The 21,909-nt window shown below is 40.3% G+C and overlaps 1 protein-coding gene across 7 annotated transcripts in view; it reads left to right on the top strand.

The window, feature by feature from the left end:
- Positions 1–14,575, top strand: part of KCTD1 (potassium channel tetramerization domain containing 1) — a 166,212-nt gene extending 151,637 nt beyond the window's left edge. For all 7 annotated transcript variants that reach the window (XM_053246932.1, XM_053246931.1, XM_053246933.1 and 4 more), the window contains 2 exons: positions 1,323–1,628; positions 10,488–14,575. In XM_053246932.1, coding sequence (XP_053102907.1) covers positions 1,323–1,628; positions 10,488–10,646 — 465 coding nt within the window. In that variant the 3' untranslated portion in view covers positions 10,647–14,575. The remainder of the gene's footprint in view (positions 1–1,322; positions 1,629–10,487) is intronic.
- The last annotated feature ends 7,334 nt before the right edge of the window (positions 14,576–21,909 follow it).

Here is a 21,909-nt window from a genome sequence, read left to right as displayed (position 1 = left end):
GTTATGACCATTCAATATATGTTCATATGTTTTGTAATGCTGTGAATGAGATGGGAAGGTCTTTTATTTTTATTTATTTATTTATTTTATTAAATTTTTATACCATTTTTCATTAAAACAGTCTCAAGGTGGTTTACAAAACAATCAAAATTTAAAACTATAAAAATTACACAATAAAAATATTAAAATGGAATATAAAAATACAAATCCAATTAAAAGTTTAAAAAACATACACAATATAACCATAAAATACAAAGCAGCAACAAAAAACATTCGTCTAAAAGTCTCAATAAAAAGCCAATAGTTTACTTGCTTTCATGGGATAAGCAAGTGAATTGATTGCTCTAGAGATAACAGAAGAGGCTGATGAGTCTAACATTTGTTAGAAATGTTAGAAAACATATCCACAATTTGTGAGAGAGACACTGGTAGACTGTACTTACTGTCCTACTACTGGAAACACTCAATAAACACAAACTTGCCCTATGAGCTTTGAAACATGCTTTGAAAACATTTGAGACACTGGTGGTTTTGCCTCTTGTTGACGTTTCACTGTATGGTTAAATGCTGAAGTAAGGTAGAAAAGAGGGTCAGGTGTCAGTTATGTGGAGCTGCATCAAAAATGTTGCTCGAATAGATTTGTCTATTTCATCCACTGAGAATTGTATGAAAAGGAATGTGCGTGTTCTTGACATGATTTTATTTAACAAATTGAATGCTGGCTGTTTGCAATTACTGCATTTTCGTTTAGATGTTTTTAAGCACCAGTGTTTACAGGTTGCCATCCAACCCTATCTATAAACTCTCATGGAAATGGTTGTAACTACAGTATAAATACTTGTTGTACAAATGTCTTATCCCAAGTCCCTAAATGATCTGGTCTAGAGTTCAGTCAGAATTTAACATTGGTTTGCCCTTGTTTGTCACTAGCTTTCTTTTGAGTGTGTGCTTTAAGTATACATAGTTATTTGCAGGAGGTGGCCTGGGAAAGGGCAGCCTTGTGTCACGTTTCTCCCCCCGCCCCAAATTTAGTCATATTCTATGTTTCCCCCAACCTCGTTTAACATAATTGACTGCCACTGGCAGGGGAGGGGAACCAGACTGTGATATCCGGACACATGTAGAGAAGAATAGATCTCAATATGGGACAGCTCCCTGTTTGTTATGACATTTTTCCTTGAGCCCTTATTAGTTGGAAATGGTGGAGAATTCCTACCCTTATGCTGGAACAAAATAAATATTTAAGAAAATTTCTGTACGTGTACTACATAATGACCAATATGTATTTTCCTGTTGGCAATATAAATGTATGTGTCTTTCAGGATTACAGCTTGTTATATGAAGAGGCAAAGTATTTTCAGCTTCAGCCCATGCTCGGGGAAATGGAAAGGTGGAAACAGGATCGAGAAATGGGCCGATTTTCAAAGTCCTGCGAGTGCTTAGTTATGCGAGTTGCTCCCGATCTTGGAGAGAGGATTACCTTGAGTGGTGACAAGTCCTTGATAGAAGAGGTTTTCCCAGAAATTGGTGATGTGATGTGCAATTCTGTCAATGCAGGTTGGAATCACGACTCAACACATGTCATCAGATTTCCTTTAAATGGATATTGTCATCTCAATTCAGTTCAGGTATATGATCATTCATATAGCATTTTATGGGCATGCTGGTAAATGTGTGAAATTGGGTGGTGGGGGAACCACGTATTCAATATTTATTAATTAATTAGCCTACAATTTACTGATTTTGTTATCAAACATCTGGAAACATCATACCCACTGAAGAAACCTATCCTCAAAATATCTCTGTGGCTCGAGGAAGCTGTGTATTTCCTTGAAATGGTAAAATTGAAATTCAAACTAGATCATCTGACTTGTCCAAATTCACTGCTTAAAAGTATTGTTGAACCAGAGGCTGAATCCAAACTTTCTGGCTTCCAAACCAATGGCTAAATGTTATGTTTTCCCTGTGCCCACTCCTCTGTTAAAATGGGGAATGGGCAGGGGCGTGACTAGCAAATTGTAGTTCTTGAGTTTAGAAGCAAAGAAGCAGAGCAGGAATAAAGCATCTCAAAAAATTGCCTGCTTAGCAACTAGTTCACTTATCCACTGACACCTTTTTAAATGTCCTATAATATTTAAGAGAACATCTTCACTATGAGCATCATCGCCAATTGAGGTCATCCAGAGAGGTCTGTCTGCAGTTCCGCTGGTTCGTCTGGTGGTTACTCAACAATGGGCCTTCTCTGTTGATGCCCGGAGATTTTGGAATGCACTCCCTGCTGAAATAAGAGCCTCCCCATCTCTTTTAAAAGGTCTCTAAAGACACACTTATTGACCTAAGTTTTAACTAGAATTTTGGTTTTAAATTTTTATTTGCTTTGTGGTGTTGTAAACCACCCAGAGACATAAGTTTGGGGTAGTCCACAAATATAATAAATACATAAATATCTTCCTTGAACCATCCATTGCATTCCTTTGTTTCAGGTGCTTTTTTGCTCCTGTGGGCCCCCTTATATAATATCTTTTCATAAGGCTCCAGTTTAAAAACTTTGAGGGGGGGAGGCGTTATTCTGGCTTACCAGGGAGCAAATTAAATTGAGTGCAGCAAAGATTTTCCATGGACCTCCTAGACCTACCCCATGGTCCCCAGGCTAAGAACCCCTACTCCATTTGTTACACTGAATCTAACTGCATGCCTCACACCTATTCAGTAGATAATTGAACATGCAAATGCTTCTGAGAACATAGCTGTTTCCAGAGTCCTTGGACAATGTACTGATTTCATCTTTTCTTCCCTCTGGATAATGTTTCTGTTTTATGACACAAGGGCCATATACACTGTACCTTTTTAGGAATTGTCTTCTTGAAAATCCTCCAATAAAATAGTTGAAGAGGTGTAGCTAAATAGCTAGAGGGTAGACATACAGGAAGCTGACTATTTATGGAATTATTTGTATTTCTCCCAGTCTCTCCATTCTCATGTATCATCTGTAAGAGCTGTTTCCAACAATTGTTGGAAGGTCTGATGCATTTTTGTGGCTGCTCCTTTCCATAATTTAAAACAGCTGTATATTCTACAATATTCAACTGACACCTGTGTCCCTTTATCTTATAGCCTTCCCAGGGGTTGGGGTGTGCACAGACCAGTTAAGCCGGTTTGGTCCAAATTCAGACTGAACTGCGGGTATGTAAGCCAGTTCAGTCAAACCAATCGGCTGGTCAAGTCGGTTCAATGAACCAGTTCTAAGTGGTCCCTGATCAAACTGCTCGAACTGGCCCTGTTCATGGCAGTCGAGTTCAAACATTCCTACCCAGGGGTTGGGGAATTAGATGAAACCTGCATATTCTTCCTTGAGGGTCAACTAGATACTGTCAAATACACACACACACACACCCCACTTTAAATAAGATCTGGTATCACAATAATAATCACACCAGTATTTTAAGCAGTTTTACTTTGAAAGGAATTTTCCTGGTCTTTGTTTTATTCTATTTTAATTAACGCATTCAGTATAAAGACCACTCCTGTAGACCTTCCAGTTACCACATAAGCAACCCAGCTACAACCTGCCTCAAATCATTTTTACCTTGGCTTCTAAACATCCAAATAAGCCATGCAGAGCTTGCAGAATTGCTAGGACGGAGCAATACAATATGGGGCTAAGTTTCTCAGGGAGCTAGAAGTCCCCTAACTGTGGAGCATGCCGGAATTCAAAATGACGTTTGCATTTATCTTTATGGCATTCTGGGCACAGAAAATAAGTGGGCACAGCCATATTTGGATACTGTGTTCAGTTCTGGTCACCATATCTCTAATGGGACATTGCAGAACTGGAAAAGGTGAACTAAGTGAATGAGGAAAGGCTACAACAACAGGGGCTTTTTACCTTAGAAAAGGGATCACAGGCTCATGTAAATGCCACTGATGGAGCTGGTCTGCAGCCCAGGAGCCCTCCATCATAAAGCTCCAGGCATGCAGTTGTGCAATGCATCATCCATTGGAAGAAATGGGTATTGTGCAGGTGCATGCATGGAGATTTATGACAGAGTGCTGCTGCCCTGCAGCGCAGCCCTGTCAGTGGTGCTCACATGTGCATGCTGCAGCCAAACACATTCCCTTGTGCAGTATGTCAGCTGGCGATTCCCTTGTGCAGTATGTCAGCGATTCCCTTGTGCAGTATGTCGTTGTGCAGTATCCCGTTCCCGGCGATTCCCTTATGCAGTATGTCAGCCGGATCAATTTGTGTAGAAACTCAGTTGTCATAGTCTAGCTGCAGCACTTGATCTTATGAAAGTATGATATTATTATTATTTATTTACACAGTCAGACAGGTGTTATTGACTGGTTTGTTTTATCCAGACATCGAGGCCTTCCCAAGGACCTGGGATGCCAGAATTTTATTGTCAATGTTGTTGCTGTTGTTATAGATATCGTCACAGAATATAGGCTGTTCCCAGTAAAGCTGCTTTTTGTAATTGGCTGATGGTGATTTCTGTGGCCCCTATGCTGTTGAGGAGCTCTTCAAGGTCTTTTGGAACTGCACCCAGGGCGCCAATTACCACTGGGATTATTTGGGTCTTTTTCTGCCACAGCCTTTCAATTTCAATTTGTAGATCTTTGTATTTGGTGATTTTTTTTCTTTTCTTTTTTCTTCTATTCTGCTATCCCCTGGTATTGCTATGTCGATTATTTTAACTTGTTTTTCTTTCTTCTCAACTACAGTTATATCTGGTGTATTGTGTGGCAGACGTTTGTCTGTTTGTAGTCGGAAGTCCCATAATATTTTTACATCTTCATTTTCTTCAACTTTTTGAATGTAATGGTCCCACCAGTTCTTGGCTACAGGTAGCTTGTATTTTTTGATGTTCCAGTGTATCATCCCTGCTACCTTGTCATGCCTTTGTTTGTAGTCAGTCTGTGCGATCTTTTTACAACAGCTGATTAGGTGGCCCACGGTTTCATCTGCTTCTTTACAAAGGCGGCACTTGCTGTTTGCAGTCGATTTTTCGACTTCTGCTCTTGTTGCATTTGTCCTTAGTGCCTGTTCTTGTGCAGCCAGTATTAAACCCTCTGTTTCTTTCTTCAAGATGCCATTCTTAAGCCATTGCCAGGTCTTCCTGATGTCTGATTTTCCACTTATATTGTGCAAATATTGACCATGCAGGGGCTTATTTCTCCATTTTTCTGCTCGGTTCTTGACTTGTTCTTTCTTGTAGGCCTGCTTTCTTTCATTGGTGTTGAATAGTTTCTCGTTCTTGACCATTTGAAGTGCATCTTCTTCACTGTCCTTGATATATTCTTCAAGGCCTCTTTTCTCCTCCTCTACTGTTTGATGGACTTGCAGCATTCCTCTTCCACCTGAGCTGCGAGGGAGGTATAGCCTATCTACATCACTGCGGGGGTGCAGAGCATGATTGATGGTCATGATTTTCCTGGTCTTACGATCTAGCGTCTCTAGCTCTGCCTGGGTCCAGTCTATTATTCCTGTAGTGTATCTGATAACAGGTATAGCCCAGGTGTTTATGGCTTGTATGGTGTTCCCGCCATTGAGTTTGGACTTGAGGATTTTTCTAACTCTCCTGATGTATTCACTTCCAATTTTTCTTTTAACTTCAGTGTGTGCGATGTTATCAGCCTGGAGAATGCCCAAGTATTTGTAATGTTCTTTCTCTTCCAGGTTCTTGATGTTGCTTCCATTGGGCAGTTCTATTCCTTCTGTTTTTCTTATTTTCCCTCTGTTCATTATTAATGCAGCACACTTGTCTAGTCCAAACTCCATTGCTATATCGCTACTGAATATACAGACAGTGTTTATCAGTGATTCAATTTCTGACTGGGACTTTCCATACTTCAGATCGTCCATGTACAGCAGATGGTTGATTTTACTTGATGTTTTAGATGTTTGGTATCCGAGGGCTGTTTTGTTTCGTATTTGTGAAAGTGGGGTCATGGCGATTGCAAACAACAGAGGGGATAGTGAGTCCCCTTGGAAGATGCCTCTTCTAATGCTAACCTGTCCAAGTGTCTCACCATTGATTGTTAACTGTCTACTCCACATGCTCATTGCTTTTTTTATAAATATCTGAATGTTTTTGCTGACACCAGTTGTTTCTAAACATTTTAGTATCCATGTGTGAGGCAATGAATCGAAGGCTTTCTTGTAGTCAATCCATTCAACACTTAGATTGGTTTTTCTTCTCTTGCAATTTTCTAAAATCATTTTGTCAATCAGCAGCTGGTCTTTTGTGCCTCTGGTGTTTGGGCAATTTCCTTTCTGTTCAGCTGGAAGCTGTTTGTTAGTTAATAAGTGTTGCATGACTTCATCTGCTATTATTCCAGTTAATAATTTGAACATGGTTGGCAGGCAGGTTATCGGTCTATAATTACTTGGAACTGCACCTTTTGCTGGGTCTTTCATTATGAGATGAGTTTTCCCAGTTGTTAGCCATTGTTCAATATCACCTCCTTGCAAAATGTGATTGAACTGTTTTGATTGTTGTTTGTGAAGGCTTGTTAGGTGTTTAAGCCAAAAGCCATGCTGTTCATCGTCGCCTGGCGCAGTCCAATTTTTAATTTTCTTTGCTCTTTCACTTATTAATTCTGGTGTTATTATTAGATCTTGCATTTGTTGGTTACATTTTTCGACCTCTTTCGTCCATCCTGCTTTTTTAATTATAATCTATTGGATTGTCCCATAATTTCCCCCAGAATTACATGTTTCTTCTTTATTTGGTGTTTCTACGTTTCTCACAGTTTCTCCTTCTATGCTTTGGTAGAAACGTCTCTGATTTGACTGGAATTGGAGATTCTGCCTGTGTTGTGTGATTCTGGCTTTGTACCTGCTAATATTCTTTGACACTGCTGTTATTTGCTGCTTTATTATTTCCAGGACTTCTCTAATTTTCCTTGAATCTAGGTGGTATTTTTGGATCAGATACTGTTTGGTGTTTTCATTCTTCAGCTTCTTGTCTTTCATATCTTTCAATTTACTAGCATCTGATCTGAGCCTGGAGACTTTATTTTCTAATCTAATCTTCCATTTAGGTGATGTACTACTTTCTTTTTTGACAGGTCCACTGATCTTATATCCGAGCTCTTGTGTTGTTATTGTTGCTGCACTGTACATTAGTTGGTTTGTTTCTTGCAAATTATTGGTTGTTATTTCTGCAAGTGCAGCATTGACATCTTTTAATGCCCGAGTAAGTTGTTTTTTGGCAACTGTTTTTAGAGCTGGAAGTCGAACCCTGGTGGTTGTTTGGTTCATGTGCTCAGTTATTTTTTGCTTTAATTCTTGTTGCTTTTCTGTTAAACAGCATTCAGGTTTTTGAGGTGAAGGCAAAGGGGAGGTTGCCTGGTTTTAATTTTGAAACAGTTCAGTAACAGTGGCATCCTCTATTTCCAGCATCTCCTCCACCTGCGCCTGAGCAACTTCTTCAGTTGGTGGTAATTCTTCTTCCATATCTTGAGCCTGTGTTGCTCTTTGCAGTTCTTCCAGCTCTACTCCTGTGAACACTTTATTTCTTATTATGAATCTTCTCTGGTCTGCTAGCTTTTGTTCTGTTATTTCTGTATCTGGATGCTTCTCTTTCCAAATTTGGTACATTCTTTTTAAATAACCTCTTCTAGTTGGACTAGATTTGTAATAGCAGATCATTATTTCCTTGTTGGCATTTTTCGTATTTTTTTTTCGGTTAAGCGACGCTTCTTCCAGTAACCTTGCAATCTCCAGCCCTGGTTGCTCAACTGAAGATCCTGAGTCCTGTTGCCCACTTGCCACCAGATGTCCAGGGACTATATCACTGGCGCGGTCCTTGTTGACCCGGGCGACGACCGATCCGGTATAGATTTATTAAAGTTACGTCTCACCATATTGTTGATGGGAGAGGCACTCTTTGTCTGGCTCCTCTGGTGAGACCTGTCCAGTATGGTTGGATCTCTGGCATGGCTCTCACCTTCCTCAGAGCACGCAAGCCCCACAACCACGCCAAGGTAGTGCCTCACTGGGGGATGATATTATTATTATTATTATTATTATTATTATTATTATTATTATTATTACATTTATATCCCGCTCTTCCTCCAAGGAGCCCAGAGCGGTGTACTACATACTTGAATTTCTCTTTCACAACAACCCTGTGAAGTAGGTTAGGCTGAGAGAGAAGTGACTGGCCCAGAGTCACCCAGCTAGTTTCATGGCTGAATGGGGATTTGAACTCAGATCTCGCCGGTCCTAGTCCAGCATTCTAACCACTACACCACGCTGGCTCTTGACGTTGAATATGAGATAAAGGAATGTGCATCCCCTTCATGAAGTGAGTGTTAGCCAGTACAAAGGCACACCATTTTAAGTGATATTCTTGAAATTAGACTTTTCACATACTTCTCACTCTTACTCTACAGAGCTGTCTTTATATGTGTGCCATCCCGGTTTACAATGTTAACTACAAGAGAGATTTCCAGTGTTCTTCCATTAAGACCAGTTTTTACTTCACAGTTCGTTCATGCAGAGTAACAACAAATTTCAAAATTCATGTACCTCCCATCAAATCTGAAGGGCACTTGCAAATAAAATAAGATTGCATGTCCCTTTTTAAAAATACAAAAAAGGAGAGCTGATACTTTCCCAGGCCTTGAATTTTAGGAAGGCACGGATGGTTTTTACACTCATTCAGACCATCCAGAATCACATGTGAAATGGGAATTGACCACAACTGAGTGAATGAATCTTGATCCATCTTTGATGGAATCAAAATGGTAAGTAGCCAATTCCCAGCATAACTTATGGATCCTATGAGCCTACCCTATAACATATCAGTCCATTTGGCCTGGTATTGCTAAATAGCTAGAGGGTAGACATACAGGAAGCCCACAATTTATGGAACTACTTGTGGTTATTTTTTTCAATTCTCGGGTGTCTTCTGTAAGAGCTTTTCCCAACAATTGTTGGAAGGTCAGATGCATTTATTTGGCTATTCCTTTCCAGAATTTAAAAAATCTGCATATTCTACAAGATTCAGTTGGCACCTGTTGTGTATTCTGACTGGCAGTCTCTCTCCAGGTCTAGACAACAGTCTTTCCTATCATCTGCTACCTTATTCTTTAAGTGGATATGCTGGAGATTGAATGTGGGACCGTTGCCATGCAGAGCATGCATTCTGCCACCGAACCATCTTTTGCACGTTATGAACTCTAGACCATTACTAAGTCCCATTGAAATTAGTGTGACATAAGTTAGTTGTGACTAACTTGTTTAATTACTGCTTAGTCATGACTGACTAGTCTGAAAGCTACCCTATATCTTCTTTTATAACATAGGCCTTTCAATAGGACACAGATGAAAACCACTGTCCATTGAGCCAAGATGGGTGTTCTTATGTTGTTGAAATCGAATGATGATGATGATTATGGAGGTGTGGGATGCCAATAAGAATGTGTGTTTGCTCATGGAACTAGAAATAAGAAATAGAAAGTATAGAAAAGTTGCTTTTAGTAAAGATTGTCACACAGGAAATGGGTGTTTTAACATGAGGTGAAGAATTTACCTTGTGGTGTGTACTAATGTACACAGCACTGTGTTCAGCTAAAGAATAATCAACCCATCCTACCTAATTCCTATTAGAATTTCGGGATTATCTGTATATATGGGTTAGTTGTGTACATGCTTTGAGTACAGTGTTACAGAATGGGGTTTAATAAATACACAAATGATAGTGGCTTACATACTGCTCAGCGAGCCACCTGTCTCAGTGACAAGGGAGCTTGCTGTTTCCAGCACAGAAGCAATGGCTTACGATGGCAATGATGGAGTTGCATGGCTACACTCCTGCTCCTACTACCATTGTTTCCAATGGGAGAAGTGATCGAACTTAGTAGCAACAGAGCTCCTCACTTGTGCAAGCTACACCAGGCATGGAGTTGGTACCATGGAAACTGCAAGCTCATTTTGCTTAGGGGGTTAACTTGCTGCACAGTATGTGAGCCAGTCTAAAAAATAAACCAAGGTGAATAAATGGCTGATAAAGTTCTTCGGCGTGATCCTCACCTCACATTAAGGTCATCTGATGAAGTCCATCTCCAGCTACCACCGGTGCATCTGATGGCGACTCAAAGGCAGGCCTTCTTTGTAGCTTCTCCTGGCCTGTGAAATGCACTCCCGTAATCTGAATTCTTTCTTGGCCTTCAGGAGAGCCCTCAAAACCTATCTGTTTGGCCTGGCCTTCCAGGGTTTTTAAATTGTTGAAAATAGTTTTAATGTTGTAACCTAGTTTTTCAGGGTTTTTAATGTGTTTTGAATGTTTTAACTGCTATTGTTTTATGGTGTTTTACAACCTCTGTTTTTAACTGCTAATTGATTTTAATTGTTTTGTTTTAATGTAAACTGCCCTGAGCCATTTTGGAAGGGTGGTATAGAAATCGAATAAATAAATATAAAGTGCTGCTTCCATCTTTGTTCTTACATTTGTTCTTTTATTTGTGCTGTCTTGCAGGTACTTGAAAGATTGCAACAAAGAGGATTTGAAATTGTTGGCTCATGTGGAGGAGGGGTGGACTCTTCTCAATTCAGTGAATATGTACTTAGGCGAGAACTCAGAAGGACATCTCGTTCATCCTCTGTCATTCGAATAAAGCAAGAACCTCTGGACTAAGGACACTTTTTTTCTTATGCAGCAACAAAAATGGGGGACAGTTCATGTGCAGTTGGGACAGCAAAAGAGCCCTGGAATGAAAAAATGAATAAAGACACATTTATATCAAATATAGAGACCATACCTGTATTCATATGGGAGCATTTGGAATAATAATAATAATTAATTAATAATGATAATAATAATAATAATAACCTCAAAGTGTAAAATATGTATATGTCAAAAGTTAGAAATGCAAAAAAGAAAAGAAAGAAACCTGAAAGTGGTAGGTGAGATTGGTGCTGTGATGGCCATTAAGTGTCCTAGGCCTGATTAACAATAAACAAGCCATTGCCATTGGGGGAGGCTCACAGCTCCTTTCCATTTTCCATTGCCAAATGGCAATCTGCTCTTCAGCGTGTAAACCTTGAATCAAGTGTGCAGATGTCTGTTTTAGAGGTGACTGGGCACAACTCCAGAAAGCATCCATCCATTACATAAGGAAAGGTCATGGACAGGAATTTTTAAATGTAGCTTGTACAGAAGTCATACACTTCTGTCCACCTGACAGATGTGAACATTTATTCTTTCTTCTTTTTTCTTCAAAAGGAGCCAGAATATATTACTACTTGGTAAAGTTGCTCTGGTTTGAGTCCAGTGCTTTCATTTTCCCCCCCTTCCATACTTTATAATATATGAAGTACAATACGTTCCATTAAAATGTCCTGTTTAAGCCAACACTAGCCAAAAAAAATGTAAAATAAAAAATCAAGATTAACATTAGCTGTTAACTAATGTAATTTGATGCATTCAGTGAACAGTAGGCGATGTCTGAATTCTGTGTACAACAAAAATATGAAGGCATGAAGAAGCAAGCTAAAAGTGATTTATTTTATGTTTATCCCACAGTAGCAAACAGTCCCAGTGCATCTTATGGTACTGCTTTTTCTCCATCACTGATTTTCCTGGCTTTGTTTGAAAAATGGCCATTTGGTAGTAGAGTCTCTTCAGCCACTGAATTTTAGAGTTTGAAGGGCCTTGGAAGTCTTCTAGACCAGTGGCTCCCAACCTGGGGGCCTCCAGATGCTGATGAGCTACAGTTCCCATCATCCGCAGCACAATAAATTGTAGCTGGAACTGATGGTAGTTACAGGAGAACCTCATTATTCGCTGAACCACTATTTGCAGTTCCATATATCCACAGGATGTCTTATTGACACCTGTTTCCAGTATCTGTGGATACTTGTGGGTTAAAACCCACATATCCATGGGTCCTAGAGGGCTGGAAGTGACTACAGAGGTCACTTTGGGCCGCCATGTTGTCTTGAGGCCAGGAAGAGACAGGATGAGCCAATATGTGGCTCATTTCTTGGGGGAAATGGACTTTTTTCATAGTTGCGGGGGGGGGCATTCCTGGGCACATGGGGGACCCATGGAGCATGCCACAGTACGTTCTGGCCCCTTTGGGGGGGACCCTTTTGAGGCTTTTAAAAAGTTCCTTTCCCCCACCCTGGAACCTAAAGCTCCTTTCCCCATAGACCTAATGCCTCATTACTCACAGTCCCATTTCTCGCAGTAATAGGCGAGGAACAGAACCTCCCATGAGTAAGAAAGTTATCTTGTATAGTTCAGCAACATCTGAAGGCCCAAAGGTTGGGAACCACTGTTTTAGACCATCCCTCTTGGTGCAGGAACAAAAATGGTCCTGGACTTTTTTCTTTTTCTTTTCTTTCTTTTCTTTTTTTTCCTTTTTTGTGTGTGAAGTGATTAAATGCAGATTGGCACAACTACTTGTAATTTCTTCTAATGCTTACATCCCTGCTGAGGATAATTTCATCACTACCCTTGAATCTCATTAAACATTTTCTCTATATCAAGTGGTAATATTACTGCACAGATTTTCCAAAGCTAATTGTCGTTAAAAAATGTCCTCTAGCCACTAGGTATTGCTACTGAATTTGACTCCGATAGTTTCTGTACCTAGTGAGTCATCTTAAATTAATTCAGCTGTGCTGATATAAGGTTTCCCACATTTTTCTTCTGCTCTCTGCTGCTTTACAAAGGACCCAGTTGTGTAGTCTCCACTGCCCAAGGTGGACAAATGTCCCTGGACAGCCGAGGTCAGGGGACAGCCACCAGGATGCACCTTTGTTCCCTCCCTCATCCAGCTGGTGAACCAGCTGGGACCACTTACCAGCTGGGAGCATGAGGTGTGCCCCCCCCACTTTCAGGTGCTGACCACACCCCCTGCATTGGCCTTGGCATGCTGATGCAGTGGGCGTGGTCAGCACCTGGAAGAGTGGAGCCAATCTCCCACTTCTTCCCAGTTTATGCTTCTTTACCGGCTGGGTGCTTTCCCGAACTCAGAGAAGCACTGGCTGGGAAGAAGCAGGAGAGGGGCCACAGCCAATACCCCTTCTAAGTGCTGGCCATGCTGGGACATGGGGCCTCTGACTAGAGCATGTTCCCGGGCCTTCATAGCAATAGCACTTACATCAAGCTCCCTAAGCCCCTGATAGAACCCATGAGTTTGATTGATGCTGGAAAGATGTGGATAACTGCTGCCTTTTATACTTTGGTTCTATGTCCCAGTATGCCTTGGTGCAACCCATGATCTTTTGCACTTACACAGACCTAATCAGTCTGCAAAGAACTTCCTGAGTTCCTTCGCAAGACAGTAACATACTGCAGATAGGGCTTCTACCATGCCCTTTATCAGCAATATTTTTCTTTTCTTTTGCATCCTTTTTATAATTTTAACCTCAAGCCTGCATTCTGTAAAGCTCAAAATATAGCACACTGCTTTGTGATTGTTTTGTCAGTCATAACAAAGGTCTCATGATGTTGTCCATATCTGTTTCCCCCCCCTTAAGGACCAACATGGTTGCTGGCATTCCACACACATACCCCCAAAAGTTATTCTGGTTGTTCATGGGCTTGGTTTACCGCAACAAGAGATTAGAAAGTAAAATGTTCGGCAGAAGGCCCAATGTGTTCCAGAATGATTCACTGGCCACTACATTATTCTTCCTCCAAAATAGCTTTTTATATGCAATATATGACATGTATGACTATACACTCATTTTCTTTATGCAACACCCATTGAAACCATGATGTGAGCATTCCATTCCTTTCTCTTATTTCAGAGAAAAGTTGGAAACAGAGCTCCAAATTAAAAGAATCTGTCTAAATAGAGCTCTAATCCATTTAAGGGCATTTTAAATGGTTTTATAAAATACGGGTGGTTAGTTGTTATCTCTCCATAAGTATGTGGTAGGGGACCATGACAGGAAGTAGAAATGGGAGAATTCCATATAATGTTCAGTACGTTGATGGTAGGTTTCAGCTTGATGCTGCTACATAAATATAAGCACGTAAAATAAACAGAAACCTGACTTATTCAATGTGGGGTCCATCCAGATGAAATGCTGGACAAAATGGCAATGTTATTAACATAGAGTTGAACTGAGAAGGTGGGTTAAATAAATTTGTGGTTTCAGTTTTGTAAATTTGGACAATGGCAGTTCTAATGTGTGGCTGTATCTGGATCATTGTTAAATGCTTGGGATTTTTGACTACAGTAATGGCAATTAGTCCCGATGAAATAAATGTGTGCTTATCCATCCCCCACCTTTTTTTTTTTTTTGGCACTGAGATAAAATGGAAGGAATCTGCATTCTGGAAAATCAGCATTTTAAAAATGATTCATAAGCAGCTGAGATATTTTGCAAAGAAATTAAGAAAAGGGCTGTTTTAAAACTCTGTGTACCCAACATTGAGTATTACACACATTTGCCCTACTGGCTTTTTAAAAAATGGGACAGTCTCTGTGTTTGAAGAATAGAACTATGTAAAAGCTGACTTATACCCTAAATGTAGCATTTTGGTGGGACTCAGCAGGCTATACCTAGTTCTGAACTCTGTATTAGTAAAAGCAATCTGACATCACAGATTCTAAAGGGTTTGTGTTCTTTCCTCTTGCAAATGCTGCAGCTTAACGTTGTTGCTCCTGTGTTGAATTTGATAAGGCCCAAGGTCCTTTTTGGGTGACCTGTTCAGTTGTCTGAAACAGACATTAATGTCTTGCTCCTTTCTAAATATTTGAGTAGTCAGATAAGCACTTCACAATGTTATTTTATGAAAAGAATCACGAATTGTGGAAGTTTGGCATTTTTATGACATTATACTCTAGGTCATAGTCATGGAATCTAAGGTCATGAATGGAATCAAAATGATGCCAGGGTAAACACAATGTAGACTTGTCGGTTAAACTGATTAGCCCTATACAAAGAAAGCAGAATCTTTAACAATGTGTTAAATGTCATTTATTAAATCAGATCAATAGATACAAGCAATAAATATATTGAATAAGAAAAAATCTGAGAAGACAAAGTTCTCTTTTTATAGGTTAATATTGTAATGCACAATACTGGTACTTTAGCTTCTTCTCTGAAAACATAACTGCATTTTATGCCATCAGTAGGTGTGGTATTTTCCTTAGAGAAGCACTGAACTGATTCAGGTACCGGCATTTGAACTGGTTCAGCAGGGCGGGGATCAGGTCCTTTTAAAAGTGGGTAAACAGGACTGTACCTGCTCCTCCACTGCCCCACCGCTTTTCCAGGAATGGTGCTCACTGTTCAAAAGGCTGCAACATCGGAATACACATCGTGCAGCACCCATGCGCGGCCTTTTGAACAGTGAGCACTGCGCCCGGAAAAGCAGCAGGGTGGTGAAGGAGCAGGTAAAGTCCTGCTTACCTGCTTTTTAAAGAACCTGATCCTCACACTGCCCGCGGCTGCCCAAGCTGTTTGTGCACATCCCTAGCTGTAATGTGTGGGGAAATGGAAAGGAACACCAACTGCCAACATTGTGTTTTCTATCAACATGATTAAGTGGTAATGAAGGACTTCTGGAAACAGAAATGCCATGCAGCATATACGTTCCTTACAATAATAATGTGGCCAAATGTGAAAATGAAACTAGGTTCCAAAAGAGAGGGAAGGCATTGTTGCTTATATCAATTATCAATGCATTTTTACTAATACAAATACCTCTTTCTGGTTCCTCCATAGTGTGCTCTGATTATTTCCTTAATACAATAGACTGCTCTCTCATTGGAGAAGCTTTAACATCTACATTCCAAAAGTGAACCTCCTCACATACTTTTGTACAGATGTGTTGTTTACTTCATGGATGAGCCATTAGTGGGGATAATGGGGGATGTAGTCAAGCAACATCTGGAGCTCCAAGTTTGAGAACCCCTGGTTTGCTGGATAAGCTAATAGTCAGTAATATTCACTACATCTATTCTGGATGTAGGACTCTCTTCTTCCAAATCTGTTGAATCTAGGAAAACCAAACAGCAAAGGGGAAACAAGATGATGAGAAGATGGTGTAGGTGAGTATAATCCGGCTGTAAGTGGGGAGAAAGGGGCAGTCTTGTGACTAGAAGCAGAAAACCTGGAGTCAGTGTTGCCCAGTAGGGGTGTTTCTAGACAGTGGGTTTGTAAATGTCAAATGCTGTGCTATATTTGCAGTGAATTTTTTACAGCTGTGTTGTCCCTCTTGCTATTCTTCTGACATTGCTGCTGATCCAAAAGGAACAACATGAGTGATCAATGGCATGGTACAGTCCCAGTACCCGCCCCCCAGCCAAGGTCTCAGTAGGGATGCAAAGCCCTCTTGCTATTCCAACAGTTTATTAACATAATTGAATATTGGACTATAATTGAATGTATTACCATTCTTTCTGTCTTCTGTTATAAGAAGTATCCTCCACCCCTTGTGATTGACAATTCAGACTGTTCTTCTGGGTAAATCACCACATAAAGTTCAATCTCTGTAGGAAAAGGAAACGTAACAGAAAGCACCCGCCCCGCCCCCCCGCCCCAAAAGAACTATTGCATCTAAGGTTGTGTGGCCATGCAACTCTTGCACAATTTCAGCATTTGTGCAAGCGCATCAGAGCATAACTTGCATTTAGAAAACATAGCAGCAGCTGCTGTGCACAAAATGTCCAGAGAATGCTGTGTGGTATGTGTTTCTGTATGGCCACACTGTTTCTACAGTGCTTGGATTAAGCTGGTCCACACTGGGTTGCCTAGCAGGGCTGGTAGCAGCTGGGAAGGAAGTCTTTTTTGTTTTACTATTACTGGAATGTTCTGTTGAGCTGTACACACTAGCTGATGTGATGAGAAAAGTTACTCAAAGTGGTGCCATTGACATTAAAGGGACAGTTAGGCCATGCCTAGCTTGTCCTCTTAATTTCAGTGGGACTAAAGGTAAAGTATGCCGTCAAGTCGGTTTTAACTCCTAGCGACCACAGAGCCCTGTGGTTTTCTTTGGTAGAATACAAGAGGGGTGGGTTTACCATTGTCTTCTCCCACACAGTATGAGATGATGCCTTTCAGCATCTTCCTATATTGCTGCTGCCCGATATAGTACCAGTGGGGATTCGAACTAGCAACCTTCTGCTTATTAGTCAAGCATTTCCCCTCTGCACCACTTAAGTGGAGCTACTTGGAGAATTTTTTTTCATCATGTCAGCCAATGAAACCAGTGGATAGAACCTACATGTGTCAATGGATAGCAGTTGAGAACTTGACTTTGCTTCAGTTTAGTTAAGTTGATCTCTTTTTAATGCTTAACAGAGTTTGCTGGGGGGGGGGTTAGTTTGCAAGCAGGTACTAGATAAGTTTGAACAATCTTCTTAAATTGTTCTGTACTTTTATTTAAGTATGTGTTTGTCTTATCATGACCAGCTTGCCAAAGATGCATTCTCTCAATTTGGAGTAAAAGGGGTGAAAAACTCTTACAATTCTGCAATAATATTGACCATTGTTCTTTTTTATTATTGTGGTTTGTTTAGAAAACTAAAACGAATTACTTGATTCTGTCATTCCTATCCTGGAGAATTCTATATTATGAATTATTTCTATTGGACAACTGGTATTTGAATGCAGACATTCTTGCTGCCTGAGGTTTATTTACAGTGGAAATGAAACCAAGAAACCTTCAAGCCCCTCAGGCCAGTTGATTTTCTCAGACTTCAATGTGAGTGGTTTATTATTTCTTGAGGAACTGGAGGGATCACCAGGACCAAGATCAATACTTTGCATTAAGGTTTTTCTGTTATCTTTGGCTGTTTCTGCACTGATCTGGTTACCCGGGCCTCAAAAAAACAAACTGGACATGTTGGATCAGATGTTCTGCATTTGAGACTGAGCTGCTTCCTCTTCTAAGACTGGTTCACTCTTGTATTTGTGATGTAAAATGTCTTGTCTCACAAGTCCATTTCTCAAATGGGGTGGGGAAGATTTGAAAAATAAGCAATTAGAGCCTGAGGTAGAGCATTTTAATTTTCTTACAGACTAACAACTAGCCAATTACCAACTTCAGTATTGGGTTGCATAATAATTTCATGAAATGATTGGACTTCTGAAGAAACCATTTGTGGTGTTAAATATAAATTTTCAGAGAGAAAGAGAGAGAGAATATCAATGGACAGGGGGTGCCATATGTATGTGTCAAACACTGCTGGACTTCACAAAGTAAGTTTAAAAAATTGCATTTGTTTGTTTTTCTGTTTACCTCTGCGTCACTTAATTCACCTTTATTGTAGTATAAAGTAATTGATATTTAAAAACTAGATGTGGTATTCTCCCATGATTTAGTGTGGAACTCTAAATCAGGCTCGTCTGTGGCTACCTTCATATCGTCTGGTGGCCACCCAGGGATGGGCCTTCTCTTTTGTCGCCCTGAGACTTTGGAACTCACTTCCCTTGGGAATAAGAGTCTCCTCATCTCTAGCGGCTTTTAAAAAGTGTCTAAAGGCTCATCTTTTTACCCAGGCCTTTTAGCTTTTTAACTCTGTAACTTTTAAAATTTTGTATTGTTTATTGATTTGTTTTAAACTGCTTTTAGTATTTAATTGATTTTAATATTTTGTTTTTCTTTGTTGTGAACCGCCCTGAGACCTTGGGTTGGGGCGGTATAAAAATGCGCTAAATAAATACACACACACAAGATGTCACACCTTCTGTAATGTCTAGTTCAACTAGTGCCATACCCTAACATCCTTGTGATGCTCACTGGATATTTCTGACAGGAAAATGCACATAGTAATCTATCTACTTACCTACCTACCTACCTATGTATTATTTAGTAAATCTATATACCGCCCCATACAAAAAAGTCCCTGGGCAGTTCTCAATATAAAACCATTAAAACATTAACATAATTAAAACAATTTAAAATACAATGAAAACTCTAAAGCCAAAGCTTTAAAACTATAAACTCATAAGCCTGACAAAACAGGTATGTTTTCAGGTCCTTCTTAAGAACATCCAGAGAAGGGGACACTTGCATTAGGAAGCGCGTTCCAGAGACTCAGGGCAACTCTTGAAAAGGCCCGGTCTCGAGTCACCAGCAACTGAGCCAGCGGCAACTGCAGCCAGACCTCCCCAGATGATCTTAGCAGGCAGTGGTAGTGCCTGCTAACAGCAGGACAGCAATAAGTTAAATAAGACAACAGGGAAGGGGAATTCTACACAGGGCTGTTTCGTTTTTGTGGCAGTCCTGTATTTTTTTGTTTTTTTTGTTTACAGTGTCTAGTTCTGCTTTATGCTTTTCTGAAATGGAATGGAATGTCTCATGAAGTACTGTATTTACTTTCCCCATCCCCCAAGAAAAAAAACCTTGTTTAGTGTTTTATAATCAAAAGATGGACTACATTCCCATCATACTAAGGTCAGGAAGAAACCTCGGTGTGCTTAGGAGCAATGCATTATAAATATTGTATTCTTGAGACCACTTTTGTTTGGGGAATTGTGTTAGGAGGAAAAATTTGTCCTGGAGATTTATCATAACAATGGTGAGTTCTTGACTTTCTCTGCAAGCACCAGCCACTGGGCAACGATATTAAAGTACACCTCGGGTTGCTATCCTGGACAGAGAGCAGAGTGGAGCAAGAGAACTCCATATAAAATCTGTCGCTGTAGTCTGAGCTGGGGCTGATGACAAATGAGCTCTTCTGTAATACAAAGAAGGTACTCTATTATGTTGTTTGTTAGCATTAGTTTTATGGAGGAAAATAAGCACTATGAGATATCCATTCTTGCCTAGTCACTAGTACTAGTAGTCTGTGATTTATAGACATGCAATATACTAAATTGTTCTCCCTAACACACTCCCCTTATGTCCAGACTTTTGTTTAAGGCTCACCTTGGCTTTTCAGTACTATGCATGCATGGTTAGCTGGTACATTCTTCCTAATTTTGCCTCATATTGGTTGGGGAGACCCCTGTGTTGAGAAATGGTTGGCTTGGTCGACACTTGGTAGAAGTGTATTTCCAGCTGGAAGGGAACTTGTTCTAAAGATCTGCAGCAGCTATTACAATTATCCTCCCAACCTCCTAATCATCAATCTATGTTTTTAGTTGGTGATGTATATTTTAGGACATTATGGGGAGGGGGCAGAAGGGTCTAGTCCCGTTACCTTTTGTGCCCCTTATCTACAAGGCTGCTTGATACCCAAGATGGCTAAAGCTGAGAGGGGGAATTAGGAGGTGGTACTTCTGGATTTGGTTAAGGCTCTCCCTACTTCTCTTACAATTCAAGTGGATGCATTACCAAAAATGGAACAAACTGGTGATTTCCCCAATGCACACTTATTTAATTTTGTTCTGTTTGGACGCATTAAGCAACTATATCATACAGTAAATAATAAACACACTGGCTGACGTTCTGCAAGTTGGTCAGGAAGCTGCTGTGTGCCCGTAAGTAGTGTGCACACAGTTGCGCAAGCGCACTGTTGCTTGAAGGTCAGAACTGCGTGAATGCAGTTGCACAATGATAGGGCCATTTGAAATAATGGCCCTACCATTGCGCAGCTGGGCACAGTTCCAGTATTTGCACAGCAGCATGGACACTGCTGTTACGAGCATGTAGAAGCTGCCATGGTGCTAACAACACTTCTGAGACACTGGGCAGTGTGTCAGCCACTGGCCCTGTGAACTAGTGTATTATAAAGTGTAGTGGTGTTTTGTTTAAGTAGCTCTCCCATTGTGCCAAGTGACTGAGAATCCACTTATTATTTGACTTCGTAACAACTCTGCACAGCAATTATTATTACTATGCCACAAATAGTCATGTTCTCTAGACCAAATAAACCTGCTTCTGTTCCTACTTTATAGATGAGATACTAAAGCTGAGAGTAACTTGCTCAAGGACAGCCAACGAGTATTGTTTTATGTTTTGGATTTTTGTGATTTTTGTTTTTTGGCTCAGTGGGGTTTTTTGTTTGTTTGTTTAATGGATAGATAAGCAGTTTACACGATGCATTTCTAAAGACTATTCAAGGAGGTATTCAATGGCAACCTATTTTAACTCGGAGATAAGATGACTACTACTACCAAAAAGCCCCTCTCCTGGTGATTATTGATCATTAAAAGTTAAGACCAGAAAGCTTGCAGCGTTATCAAGCAATATCTACTAAATCCTGGAAGCATGGAAGATAACTGAAATGTAATCTACTGCATAGCAGCTCTGCTAGTGATGGATAGCGAAACAGAAGCAGGACTAATGAAAAATTAATGAAAACAGTTAGTTCCATAAGAAAAATGATCTGTTTTTTCCCACCTTTGTATCGATTTTAACTGCCCCTGTAATTGGAAGAATATAATTTTGTCCTAAGGTAAATAGAAGTAGGGGGTGAGAAAGTGAGCATATAATTCTGGTTGTGTTGCTGACATACTTTCAGCTGCAGAAACAAAGCATTTTCCTGAGGATGTTGAGGCCTCTTGTGAATCTAGACTTCAAGCATCACCCCCTCCCCCGCCCCGTTCAGGCAAACTGCCATGTGTTTGCCCGAAGCCATTTACTGCATGAGCAGTGGACATTTTGTGGGTTAGTGAGCAACAGAAAAAATATTGAGAAGGAGCCTATTCCATGTAATGTGTGTTTGGAGTGGGAAGGTATTCAACATGTCTCCTGCATTCAGGTTAATTTGTGGTTGATCTTCATAATGGCATGAATGTTCTCTTAAGCAACATTTGCCTTTGAAACTGTAACACAAGGTGATGAGTGTAGAATAAGCCTGACACAGAAAGACATGGATACTTCGAAAGACTTGCAGGAACACTCCACCATTGCTCTTTTCCCTAGGAAAGCTCTTGGCTTACCATTTCTGTGAATAGATTAGCATGGACCTGGCTGACATGATGCACAAACCCTACAGAGACGGGAGCAATCGGACGTGAACCCAGAAGTCATGGCACCGCTG

The sequence above is a fragment of the Hemicordylus capensis genome, chromosome 4, assembly GCF_027244095.1.
Source record: "Hemicordylus capensis ecotype Gifberg chromosome 4, rHemCap1.1.pri, whole genome shotgun sequence".
Classification (NCBI taxonomy): Eukaryota; Metazoa; Chordata; class Lepidosauria; order Squamata; family Cordylidae; genus Hemicordylus; species Hemicordylus capensis.
Note: the sequence above shows the minus strand (reverse complement) of the source record. Positions and strands in the feature narration are given on the sequence as shown.